The sequence below is a fragment of the Artemia franciscana genome, chromosome 4, assembly GCF_032884065.1.
Source record: "Artemia franciscana chromosome 4, ASM3288406v1, whole genome shotgun sequence".
NCBI lineage: Eukaryota > Metazoa > Arthropoda > Branchiopoda > Anostraca > Artemiidae > Artemia > Artemia franciscana.
The window spans coordinates 26,626,967-26,640,642 of record NC_088866.1 but is presented as its reverse complement, the minus strand read 5'-3'; the positions used below and the strand labels follow the sequence as shown (position 1 = coordinate 26,640,642).

The 13,676-nt window shown below is 33.7% G+C and overlaps 1 protein-coding gene across 1 annotated transcript in view; it reads right to left on the bottom strand.

The window, feature by feature from the left end:
- The window catches only part of LOC136026225 (prostamide/prostaglandin F synthase-like), a 49,323-nt gene that overhangs the window by 12,944 nt on the left and 22,703 nt on the right, over positions 1–13,676 (bottom strand). Inside the window, exon 3 of the mRNA XM_065702562.1 lies at positions 8,696–8,811. Coding sequence (XP_065558634.1) covers positions 8,696–8,743 — 48 coding nt within the window. The 5' untranslated portion in view covers positions 8,744–8,811. The remainder of the gene's footprint in view (positions 1–8,695; positions 8,812–13,676) is intronic.

The window sequence follows — 13,676 nt, the reverse complement described above, 5'->3', positions numbered from 1 at the left end:
CTAAGTAGAGCTCGAATCTACTTAGCACTTCTACGTTAAGGACTAAAATCACTCTGTAAAAACAACGTTACGCAACTGTTACATAACGAAACGTAAAGTCCTAAGTTCCGCAAGTGTGAAAGATTTTACACTGTATTCTGAAAGTACCATTAGATTGTTTGACTTTGAGCATTAATATGCACAATTTAAATGTTGCTTTGATGTTCTCATTGAAGTAACTCTAATAGCTTCTTTTCCCTACGTGGATCAGTAGCGACAATTGTATTTATTATTATTGGTGGTGGTTTTATTCGTTTTTAGTTTAGTGTTTTTTCTTTTTATCTTGTGCTGAGGACGCCTAATTTGGATAAAGGCAAAATATCCGCATTATTTTAGTTTTTCCTCTCTATTGGCCGCACAGTCTCGTTTGAGGGTTTTTTTTGTGGAGTTTTATCTCTCTTTGTTGTTTATTGGCACAATTTAAAAGACACGTGCTCCGCTTAAAACCTTTTGATATCGTATTTTTAGAGATGTTCATTCATACTTGTTGTTTCAGCTTTATTCCAAATTTAATTGAATTCAAGTTTTGGCACTTACTTAAATGATAAACTTGTCTTAATCGTTTAAGTAAACACAAGAAAAAAAAAAGAGAAATCTAATCTATTACGTTTGCTTATCAACAGAAGTATATAGCACATGAGTGTGGAAAATAGAAATCCGTTATTTTGGTTCATGGCTAACGTAGCCAATAATTAGAGTGAATAACAGCTTCTACCTGGGGAGGGCGGTCCTTAGATTCAATCTAATGGGAGACAAAGTCCCTGTATTTCCTTCCGTGTGTAGCTTTTATTAAACTATTTTTTTATTAAACACAACTCTCATATGAAAAAGAACACAATTTGGTGCAATGGTAAACTATACTATTGGGTGGCAAATAACTTAAATAGTGCAGGAACAGGTTGCCAATCTCATTTTGACGAACTAACAACTGGCAAAATCTACGTTTCTAATAAAGTTTATTAAAAAAAAAGAACTTTGTTTTTCTGCTTAAAGTAAAGAGCAATACTGAAACGTGCTTCGCGGTTTATTCAACATATTTTTCAAAAACTGTTTGATAGAAACTGGCTCGAGATATTTCCCTACATGTGTAGAATTCTGAAAAACTAGCGCTACCTAAAACACAAAACTGACGCAACAAAAATGAATAGAAACAGGAAAATTTTTTAGTGGATTGCAGAAATTAAAAGAATAATCCATTAGGCTCACAATCTTTTTATACCACCCATGAAACCAATAACTTCTACTGCACGATTTTAACTCGCTAAAAACCTCAAGAAAGCTTAGTTTTCAGTAGAGCATTAGGTTTCAGAACTCTACGAATATAGGGAAACATCCCGAGCCAGTCCGTTTGAAGCAACTGCTTTTGTTAACTTTACGTTTCAACATCGTCTTTTACATTCATTAAATAAAAAAATACTAATTTTTTTAGCTGAAAGTAAGGAGCGACATTAAAACTTAAAACGAACAGAAATTACTCCGTATATGAAATGGGTTGTCCCCTCCGCAATCCCTCGCTCTTTACGCTAAAGCTTTTAATTGTTTTAAAAAGTAGAATTGTGGCAAAGAGTCAAACTTTAGCGTAAAGAGCGAGGGATTGCGGAGGGGACAACCCATTTCATATACGGAGTAATTTCTGTTCGTTTTAAGTTTTAATGTCGCTCCTTACTTTCAGCTAAAAAAAATTAGTTTTTTTTAATTTAATTTCTGAACGTTTTTGAATTAATGCATGTTTGGTTTTGACTCTCTGCACATAAATTATTAAAATGAAACTTGTATATTAATCCTTTTTTTGGCTAAATGCCTTTCTCTTAGTTTTGATCAGACGATTTTGAGAAATAAGGGGTGGAGAAGGAGGCCTAGTTGCCCTCCAATTTTTCGGTTACTTAAAAAGGCAACTAGAACTTTTAATTTTTAACTTAAGAATTAAAATATAACGTAACTTATATACGTAACTTAAGAATTAACTTACGTAACAAACTTTAATAATCTTATATTTTTATTATGTATACGAGGGGGTTTGTACCCTCGTTAATACCTCGCTCTTTACACTAAATCGTAAGTTTTGTCCCAATTCTTTAAGAATGACCCCTGAATCAGAAAGGCCGTAGAATAAATAGTTGAAATTACTAAAAATACTTTAGCATAAAGAGCGAGGTATATATCTCCTCCTAAATACCTCGCTCTTTATGCTAAAGTATTTTTAGGGCCCCTCATATGCGTAATAATCTCTGTTCGTTTTAAGTTTCAATGCTACTCCTTCCTTTCATTTGAAAAAACGTTTTCATGTTTATTTTTCATTGTTTTCTTATAGTAATGCTAGAAAATCCTGCGCCCTTTTCATTGAATTTTTCTTCCCCCATGACAGATTCCTCCAAGGAAAGATCCTCCAAAATAGCACCCTCCCCTCAGCCCCACCCCCAAAGAAAATAAAATCCCCCTGAAAACGTCTGTACACTTCCCAATAACCATTACTATATGTAAACACTGGTCAAAGTTTGTAACTTGCAGCCCCTCCCTCAGGGATTGTGGGGGAGTAAGTCATCCCCAAAGACATAGTTATTATGGTTTTCGACTATGCTGAACAAAATGGCTATCTCAAAATTTTGATCCGTTGACTTTGGGAAAAAATGAGCGTGGGAGGGGGCCAAGATGCCCTCCAATTTTTTTGGTCACTTAAAAAGGGCACTAGAACTTTTCATTTCCGTTAGAATGAGCCCTCTTGCGACATTCTAGGACCACTTGGTCGATACGATGACCCCTGGGGAAAAAAACAAAAAAACAAATAAACATGCACCCGTGATTTGTCTTCTGGCAAAAAATACAAAATTCCACATTTTTGTAGATTGGAGCTTGAAACTTCTACAGTAGGGTTCTCTGATACGCTGAATGCAATGGTGTGATTTTTGTTAAGATTCTACGACTTTTAGGGGATGTTTCCCCCTATTTTCTTAAATAAGGCAAATTTTCTCAGGCTCGTAACTTTTGATGGGTAAGACTAAACTTGATGAAACTTATATATTTAAAATCATAATCAAAATGCGATTCGTTTGATGTAGCTATTGATATCAAAATTCAATTTTTTAGAGTTTTGGTTACTATTGAGCCGGGTCGCTCCTTATTACAGTTCGTTACCACGAGCTGTTTGATTAAAAAAACTGTACCTCTAAATTAATTTTTGTATGTTTTGTAGGTTCTTAAATATTGACGTAAACCTTCTTAAAGTTTTTTTTTTACAACTTAGACAAAGAGTCAAATGAAGTTGACACGAGTTTTTGGGAAAAGAGGGGATTAAATTTGGGTTTAACTTAGCAACTCTCACAAACTTTGACTTAAAAATCTGAGACTTGTCACAAAAAAGCGTCCACGGCGTATTTATCGTTGGCATCCTTGAGAAGCTACAATTAAAAAAAAAAATCAATTATCTATAAATTATTAAAAGCTTTTATGACGCATAGTTAATATAATCTACAAAAGCTTGCGTTTTCATTATGTTTTTTTTTGTTTTTTTTTTTTACTTCAACACTTAAAAAAAAACTAATCATTGTAGGCGCTAGAAAGATAATACATATTTCTGAAAAATTTTCCTATTCAAGATTCGGACTTCTGTTAGCATAATTGTTCATGAATTTTGAATGTTTTTCTTAAACCTAGATCTCAAAGTCTTATCACCCCTCGATGCAGCTTTTCAGTGCTGTTTTCAACGATAAACCTACAAAAAGCACGCTGAAATGATTAATAGATTTGAATTGAGCCTTTAAGTATTTGTCTACAATGTTGCTTGCGTGCAATTCTATTGCCGGCAATTGAGGGCGGTGGTGGCGTCCGTGGCCCCTAATTTTTGTCCCTGCCTAAACTCTAAAAAATTCCTTTTCCAGAGTCTTTCCATTGGAAAAGGCCTTTTTGGCCTTTTCATTGAAAAAAAGGAGACATCCCAAATTGCAGCTTTTGAGGGCCATATGACACTTTATGATGGCATTAACAAGCCGACTTTAAAAGTTATTAGATACAAAAATTAGCTATTAAATGTCCAATAAACAGCTCTCTGTCTGTTGCAATAGCATTCGAGTTCTGTTAGTCAGTAGACGATTTATATGAATGACATTAAGGGGCTGGCAGGGTGAGATATAGAAGAGGAGGAATTGTAAACCTCGAGATTAAAGTTTTCAACCATGGAGAATGCGATAGCACGGTACCCTTTTCATTCTTCCCAGCCTACGCATTTTTGATGCCGCAGGGCACTTCAAAACGGCGTTGTCAAGTTGAATTTATAAAAAGCGACTAGATACAAAAATTCTCTTTTAAATGAGCTGTTGAACAACTCTCTTTGATGATCCAGCGCCCGATAACGACGAGAAAAAAAAAGAAGACACACAGCGCTACCCGTGCAAAAAAGAGATTTTCCTTGTTGTTCAGGATGGGGAGCTTTAAGTTTCCTGTAAAGGGTTTTTGAAAATGACAATTCCAATGGTGTACTTTTTATTTTGATCCAATGCCACATTCGAGAGGATTAAGGTCTTTTGATTTCGAGGGGATTGAGAAAGACGTAATCAAACAAACTAAAAAAACAAGCCAGAATAAATGAGACACTATTCAGCAATTAAAAATCATCTTATAATGACGTCATATACAAAGCCTTGTATACTTATAATGATGTCATAGGCAAACCCTCTTTTTACAAACAAACAAACATACAAAAAAACAAACATAAATACAACTTATTTTTATATATATAGATTTCACATACTAAAGAAATCTTGTATTCATGCCATCTTTTTCCTTGGGAGCTGGCGTTTACCCCCATGGAAAATTCCCTCTATTTTTTCATTGGATAATTCCAGATTTTATTAGAAGGGAAATTAAAATTTCTACTCTTCTGTTTAAGCCAGGGGCAAATGTATTGGATTACCTATAGTAAATACCAATAAGAGTTCAATGTATTAATATTTATTAAATTTTTTTCTCAGAGGCACCTCAGGTGGAGGGGGTGGTCGAATAAGCTTTGGAGGAGGGCTCAGTCAATTGGAAATCACAAGTTCCAGTGCCCTTTTCTAAGAATCAGACTGCTTTTTAACGAATTGATACTGAATGAATTGTTACTGACTATTTAGTGTCAAAACAAAATTTCTATTCTAGTTTAACGGGCCATGTGTTTCGGCAAAGAATCTCCAGATAAATACAGAATTAGCTCTAAGGGAGAGACGATGGGAGGGTGGAGGTAGAAATGGATATAATCCTCAAGTCCGTATCCGGGACTTTTGTCGGGAAGGGGGGGGGGGCTTTGGAACAGGCACGCTCACTTAATCAGAATCTAAGCCTGAAGAAGATAAGCTAGATTTGCAAGTAAATCTATTGAAGACAATCTTAATGACTTTGAAAGTAACTGAATTTACCGTCACTTTAGAAATGTCATTCCAAATTTTCCGTCACAAGGAATGTGGCTGAATAATGCTATTAAAATATATAACGCTGTTGGGGTAACATTTCTTAGGGATAAATATAGAAAAAAAAATACTAATATGATTTTACTGCCAAATAATGGTACTTATTTTTATTTTTTTATTCATTATTTTTTTGTACAATAAGAATGTCCGAAATCAGGCACTGTCCAATTGCTGATGTATTACCACGGGCACAAGATTACCAAAGGAATACACTAGACACTTAATTAAATTCATGAAACTCTAGATGAAGGGGCATTACCTTTTTTAAGCCCAGGAAAATCAGAATCATTAACATATTTCATTAAAAGCTCAAAGTGATACTTAAAAAAAAAATGCTCAACTGGTCTTGTAGCTACAAGGCAACTCTAAAACACCAATTTTACCCTATAAATATTTCCTAGGGAGTACCTTATTTTACCAATTTTACTTACCGAATTTTTATATTATGGTAATTTTGCAACACTAATAAAACATAGATAAAGTAGAGGAAGTTATTCCAAAGCCTGTCTGCCCCTCAAAACTACTCCAAGTTGCAGTCATAAAATGAGAGCACTTTATTAAATACAACTCAATTTTTAGCCAAATTATCCGTAGGAGGGCCGGAGTAAATTTATTTCTCACTTGGTAATTTTGAATAAATTACTTTTTTTAAGGTAGCAAATACGAACAAACAACAAATCATTATTGTGGTTTTGGTGAACACAGCCAATATAAAATGTGTGTTCATTACTTTAAAAGTTCATCTAGCCGAATTTTCCAATTTTTCTCCTTTTTTGCCTCTATGTTATTTTCGTCATTCATATAAGGTGTTCTTCGCATAATATGTAAAATGGAGCTACAAGTTTAACTAAAATGTAATTTTTTTTATTTTAAATACATTTGGTAATAGAATTCTAAAAAATGTACTTCGGCCAATCATTTGACCCCGCCTGATATCATCTAAAGCATCATCTTTTCTCTGTAATATTTTTGAGGTGAAGATAATAGCCTGAAGTGCATTTTTTTTCTATAACAAAATAAGAAAAAAAATAATAGATAATTATATTCTGCATAGTATGAAGTTATAAAAATGACAAAAATTATATTGAAGTCAGAAAGACAAAAATTTAGACATTTGAAAATATAAGTCATTTTTTAAAATAATTAACACTCATCCCCTAAAATAGTCGCTATAGAGCTGTGTTCAGCTCGAACCAAAATAGTGATTCACCTAAAACCAAAATAATGAGAAAAAAGAATCAAAAGAATTAGATTTTTATGCTGATTCCGGATATAGAAAAGTTATTAAGTTTAATGTTACCCATCAAAAGCTACGGGCCCAAGAAAACTTCCTGATCTTTAAAAAATGGCGGAAACGCCTCCAAAAAGTCCAGAGACCTTAATGAAAATCACACCACCAGAGTCAGCCTATCAGAGACCCTCCTGTTAACGTTTGAAGCTCCTATCTACTAAAATGTGAATTTTTTTCCAGAAGAAATATCACTGATGCAAGTTTTTTTTCAGAGGTGATCATACCAAACCAATGGTCCTATCGAGAGAGGACTCATTCAAATGGATATCAGAAGTTCTAGTGCCGTTTTTAAGGGACAAAAAAAATTGGAGAGCAACTAGGTCCCCTCCAACGCTCCTTCCCTCCCCCCAGACATCTGGTCAAAATTTTGGGATAACCATCTAATTCAGCATAGTTCAGAAGTTCAATAAGTATCTATCTCTTTGAAGGTAATATAACCTCCAACTGTTCCTGAGGAAAGGGCCGTAAGTTACGCAATTCGCCCATTGTTCCCATATAGAATTTGTTACTGGGAAATAAGCGTAATTTTCGGGGGGTGGAGGAGACTTCCTGTGGGGGAAGGGGCCCACGGGGAGACACTGTTGGGGGGGGGGGATTCCTGGCATGAAGTGAAAAACGGTCAGAAATTAAGTAAAAATAGTTTTTTTTTTCAACTTATAGTAAGGAGTACCATTTAACACAAACAGACACTATTCCATATAAAAGAGTGGCTATCCCTTCCTCAACCCTTGCTCTTTACGCTAAATTTTAATTTTTGTAACAATCCTTTAAGATATACTGCTCAAAGTCAAAGGTCGTTGAATTTGAATAAGAAATATCTTTAAGCAACTTTAAGACTTTAGCGTAAAGAGCGATGGTTGAGGAAGGGGCACCCCCCTGCTGCTTAGAATAATTTCTGTTTGTTTTAAGTTTCAATGCTACTCTTTTCTTTCAGTTATAATACTAGTTTTTTTTTAATTTAATAATAATAACAACCACTATTACAGCGTCACCAGGACCAACACACTGGCAAGCACTCCTTTACTATTCCATATTTAAAGGTTCTGCTTCGAAATCTCTCAGATTTCCCTATGAACAATCCTTGGTAAATCAAAGGAGCTTTTAAGGGTCGATAAGGGCAAACCTTCAGTGAGGGATATATCCAACGGTTTTTCATGGGGAGGGTACCAAAATGCTTTCATTATTTCAGGATTGGATCCTTTGAACTGTTTTTAAAGGGGAACCAATCCCACTGTATTCAGCTGTAAAAATCATAAGAGCGAAACTACAAATACATCCCATTGTTTAAGATAATCAAGAACAATACACTGGCAAGCACTCTTCCTGTTATCTAAGCATTTTAAAGGCTTATCATTTTATCTTTCCTTACAAAATACCTCAGTATATCATTTTCCCACCCCCTTTATTAATTTCAGGCTAATCTGGGCATCTTATTTTTCGCTTTTCTCTTATTGGGTTAAACAGCAAAACCATTCTTGTAATTAAATCTTTTTGGATCTTGAAGATAATCCTATCTCACCAATCAGCTTTGCTTCTAAAACTACAGCCCAAAATTTCTGTCCAGTTCTATAATGATTGTCATCTCTAATTATTAATGGTAAGGAAAGGACTGCAGACAGGGTGTTGGGGGGATATTGCGATGAAGGAGGAACTTGCGAAGCTGTTGACCTCAGGCGACTTGGTAATGCAATGAGTTGATAGTAGAAGCGGCAATAGTAAACAGAAGGCGAGGGACAGAGGAATTCCGGCCTAGATTGACTAAAGGACTTTCCACTTTCCAAAGAAATTAAAAACTGTTATCCAAAATTCTAGGTTTTTCAATTCCCTGAAAAGAAAATCAAACCTCCGCTTCTAAGGGTTTGACCTTTCCAAACCTATTTTTACAAATTCACCAAATTAGCCAGGTCCAGAAATAACAACTTACCTTAGACATAGCATCACGAGCAACTTTCGCAAACAATGCTGTAATCATGCTCAAATAACCAAATTTTTGAAATCCAAGATCAGCATAAGTTTTCTTGTCGCTAACAACATATAGCTCTGAAAAATATTTTGTTATATATATTAGACTACATAGCTATACGCGGGGAGACTTTCTCTGTAAAGGGGTACACAGCAAAAGATTTTTTTTTTAGTTTTTGGAGCCTTACCATACCCTAGTTGTTTTAACTTGTTTTAGTTCTCTATAAGGACTTTGTCACCCAGTGTCAATCAGATGGCCTACAAGTGCATGAACAAAAATCGAAAGTTCTACAATTCAACCCATTCAAGCGGAACAATACAATCCTAGATGTACCGCTTCCAAGTGCTTCCTCTGCAACAATCCTAGGTGTAACATTTACAGGTAATTGCTCGTTTAAGCTGCATGTTGACAATACTACAGGCAAATGTAACTAATCCATCACGAGTTTAACAAGTATGCACAGGTTGGGATTCGCTGATCACCAAATCCTACCGGCATATACGCCCTACATCAGGCCTATCCTCGAATGTTGCTGCCCTTTTGGGGTCCAAAAACTCAAAACACTGCTTATATGCAGAAAAGGTTAAAGAAATAGTCAGCAGAACTAGAAGATGTCCAAAAACATGCTATTAAATAATACTTGGATCCCGCTTCAGCAACTACGAAAGGACTCTTGAACTTGCCCACATTATTCGCTCGAAGCATGACTGAAAGATAAATTTAGGAAAACGCTACTAGCAAACGAGAAACATTTTTTCACCAAAAATAGATTACAAACCTCTTTTTTTCATTTATTTGGTACTTTACACGTAAATGAAAAATAACACGTATATGATATGAAGAATGTGGCTGAATACGGCTATTTTAATATATATCGCTGCTAGGGTAACATTTTTTAGGTAAATATAGAAACAAATACTAATATGGTTTTACTCCCAAATAATGATGAATTTATTTTTATTTTTTTAAATTCATTTTTTTTACAATAAGAATGTCCAAAATCTATTTTTTTCACAATTTTTTTTTCACCATCGACACAGGTCAGCAGAATCACTAGGCATCACAATGAACTACGACCTGTTAAGTGCCGTGCGAACAAAGTTCTAAACTCCTTCATGTCATATTTTATAAGCGCATTTAACAACTGACCTTATTTTCTTTTTTTCTATTTCTTGGGTGATTGTAAAAGCAGCATGATTTAACGTGCATTTCTTAGTGCTACGATAACTATTACAGCTACGATATACGCATACCTCAGTTCGCCTGTATACCATAACAGTTTAAAAAAAGGAAAGAATTAACCAATATACAGAATAGCGACTGCGTGCAACAAAAAGCTCCTCTCAGCAACAAAGAAACACCTGAAATAACTATGGTATGACTCATTTCATTTTCAACGGTGAGGACGCCTTGTTGTATACGGCCAAGATATTCGTTTGGTTGTGCTTCCTCTTCTTGTTCTTCCTACTGGCCGTACACCCGTTGTTTTGGAGGTTTACTCCTTTGAATTTTGCAGCAGTATGTCAGTTCGACTTTAAATCTTACAATCGTTGTGGTAGATGCAATTAGGGGTTTCATAAGAACCTTGCAGTTGGTATCACTGGAGTCTTACATCTTTTTCGGCAAAGAAAACTTAAACCTTAATCTGGGTATGTAAGTGAGTTTACGGACCAACAACGACAGATTATGAATGTTGTGCTTTATGGCCATCCATCTGGGCCAAAAGAAAAGCGGGTGGTCCCCGTATGGGGCAGGAAGAGATCATAAGGAAGAATTTAAGGAAAATAGAACTTCACGAGAGGAGGCAAACACTGAAGTTATAAATAAATAGACGTGGAGAAGGAGCGTATAGAGCTGTATTAGCCTCAGGCGATTTGGTGCTACGCCGTGTTGTTAGAAGTAGTAGCAGTAGCTGTTGAGAATAAGTTTTACATCTACAATAAGAATTTGTGAACGCAATTTATACTTTCTTAGTATATCTTGGAAAATATCGTTGGACAAATACACTAATAGACAAAAGATACATAAAAAAAAAAAAAAAAAAAAAAAAAAAAAAAAAAAAAAAAAAAAAAAAAAAAAAAAAAAAAAAAAAAATCTTGCATTTTTTAGCACAAAGTTCAACGTTTGATAAGATTAGCTTTAAGTTTCTTTTATACGTGAAGTTCTGTAGGAGCCTTTTATTACGATAATTCTTATCAGTAATGTTTGCTCAGCTATGCTTACTATCAAAGGTTTTATCTTAGTCTGCCCATATAAAGAATTATAATTGTGACCAAAAAGGTCCAAAAAGAAAGAGCAAAATCATGCAACTTAAGGTAATTGCGCCTCGTATTACTGCCTCTTCTAGTTTAGTTTAGCCCTGCCTCTTCGCTTAAACACACCTACAGTTCCTATGAAACAAACCGATACTACCGACCAATTATACAGCAATAATAATGGGTAAATAGTGCAGCATAATTGCAGATCAAGTACCAGGGGGGGGGGGTGAAAGGATCTTTTCATGGACGGGGAAGGGGTTGAAGCCCACTTCCTCAAAGAGGTCAGAATGAATACAAACGCCCACAAGGCAATAATAGGACACTTACTCTTACTTCTGACCAAATTTAAGTTATCCAATAGCCCCTTAGACTATGTATTCTGGTGACAAGCGCTTTTAGGTAAAAAACCAAAAGAACTCCTCATTCCGAGTACCCAAAAGAGGTCATATTTTGTCTAAACAGCCTAAATACAAAACTATGACACTGTTTTCTTTTTCTTCCTATCAAGTCTGATTGAGGTATGACAATCTCTTGTTGTTGGTGTACAAACGACAAGGTTTCGGAGGACCTACCTCTATTCGTATGAGTCACTATCATAGATAGTCTGGCTTCATTCTACTACTGGGCCCAAGCCTTATCCGAAAATGGAACTTGAGAAAAATGAATCATTTACATGAAATAATCAATTGGTTTTCAGGATTTCCAGAATGACTTTTCCGAACGAGCTATAAATTTAGCCATCTGAGGGATCAAAGGAATATTTTTTTTATTCAAGATAAGTCTGAGGCTAAATGGACACAACCAAGTTTGCTTTCAAAGTTAGGACAGCTCCATTTTGCTTCTTGCTTTAGTATGCTAAATAAGAACAATTTTTACTCTTTTTTTGGAGGGGGGAAGAATTCAAAATTTCAGAAGAGCATTTCATTTACCTTTAATGACCTCAATACAAGAGTTGTGTTCGATTTTTTTTCTTATAGTTACCATTACTTGCAGCTATCTACCATTTACCTTATTATTATCGGCATACCTGTTTCTTACCTATACCGAGCTGATAACAATCAGAAATCGCAGTAGTGTTGACCTGTAACAGAACGACACATGATTCGTCTACAGAGTAGAGGACAACCTACCTCCAGTTTGAAGCTCTATCTGTAACCGGCCCCCCTTGGTATCAGACTAAAATTTAAAGCAGCCATATTATTCAGAATAATCAAAAGGTCGAGCCCGTTCCCTCCCACCCCCTGTGTTGGTGACTGATTTTTATAAAGTTTCCAAACACTCTTTTCCAAATTACAATTACTTGCACTGACGACAAAAAATTAAATATAAAAATATATATAAATATATATATATATATATATATATATATATATATATATATATATATATATATATATATATGTGTTTGTAATATACATTATGTTATATAAAGACATAATCTATATATATAAAAATAAGTTGTCTGTCTGTCTGTGGATGGATCAGGTGACGTCACCTGAAAAAACTGGATCAGGTGACGTCAAAACTGAAAAAACTAAAAAAGGCAAAAACTACAAAAAAAAACTAAAAACTAATAAAAAAAATAAAAAAGCTAAAAAACTAAAAAAACTAAAAAAAGGCAAAAACTACAAAAAAAACTAAAAACTAATAAAAAAGCTAAAAAACTAAAAAAACTAAAAAAAGGCAAAAACTACAAAAAAAACTAAAAACTAATAAAAAAAATAAAAAAGCTAAAAAACTAAAAAAACTAAAAAAACTAAAAAAAGGTAAAAAACTAAAAAAACTAAAAACTAAAAAAAAACTAAAAAAAAAGGAAAAAACTGAAAAATAAGCTAAAATAAAGGTAAAAACCAATAAAAAACTAAAAAAAAAACTGAAAAAACTAAAAAAAGGCAAAAACTACAAAAAAAAACTAAAAACTAATAAAAAAAGTAAAAAAGCTAAAAAACTAAAAAAACTAAAAAAACTAAAAAAAGGTAAAAAACTAAAAAAAATAAAAAATAAAAAAAAACTAAAAAAAAGGAAAAAACTGAAAAATAAGCTAAAATAAAGGTAAAAACCAATAAAAAACTAAAAAGAAAAAAAGGAAAAAACTAAAAAAAATTTTCATCTAAAAAACTAAAAAAAACTAAAAAAGGTAAAAACTAAAAGAACTAAAAAAGAAAAAAATAAATGACGAAACTCAAAGAGAAAGGGACCAGGACAAAAGGAATGTTCGATTAGCAATCAACAAAGCACCGGGACACAGGGAGTATAAATGACGACCAGGACATAAGTAAAAAAAAAAAACTATCTATATATATAAAAATAAGTTGTCTGTGGATCTGTGGATCGTGGATCAGGTGACGTCACCTGAAAAAACTGGATCAGGTGACGTCAAAACTGAAAAAACTAAAAAAAGGCAAAAACTACAAAAAAAACTAAAAACTAATAAAAAAAATAAAAAAGCTAAAAAACTAAAAAAACTAAAAAAAGGCAAAAACTACAAAAAAAACTAAAAACTAATAAAAAAGCTAAAAAACTAAAAAAACTAAAAAAAAGGCAAAAACTACAAAAAAAAACTGAAAACTAATAAAAAAAAATAAAAAAGCTAAAAAACTAAAAAAACTAAAAAAACTAAAAAAAGGTAAAAAACTAAAAAAACTAAAAACTAAAAAAAACTAAAAAAAAGGAAAAAACTGAAA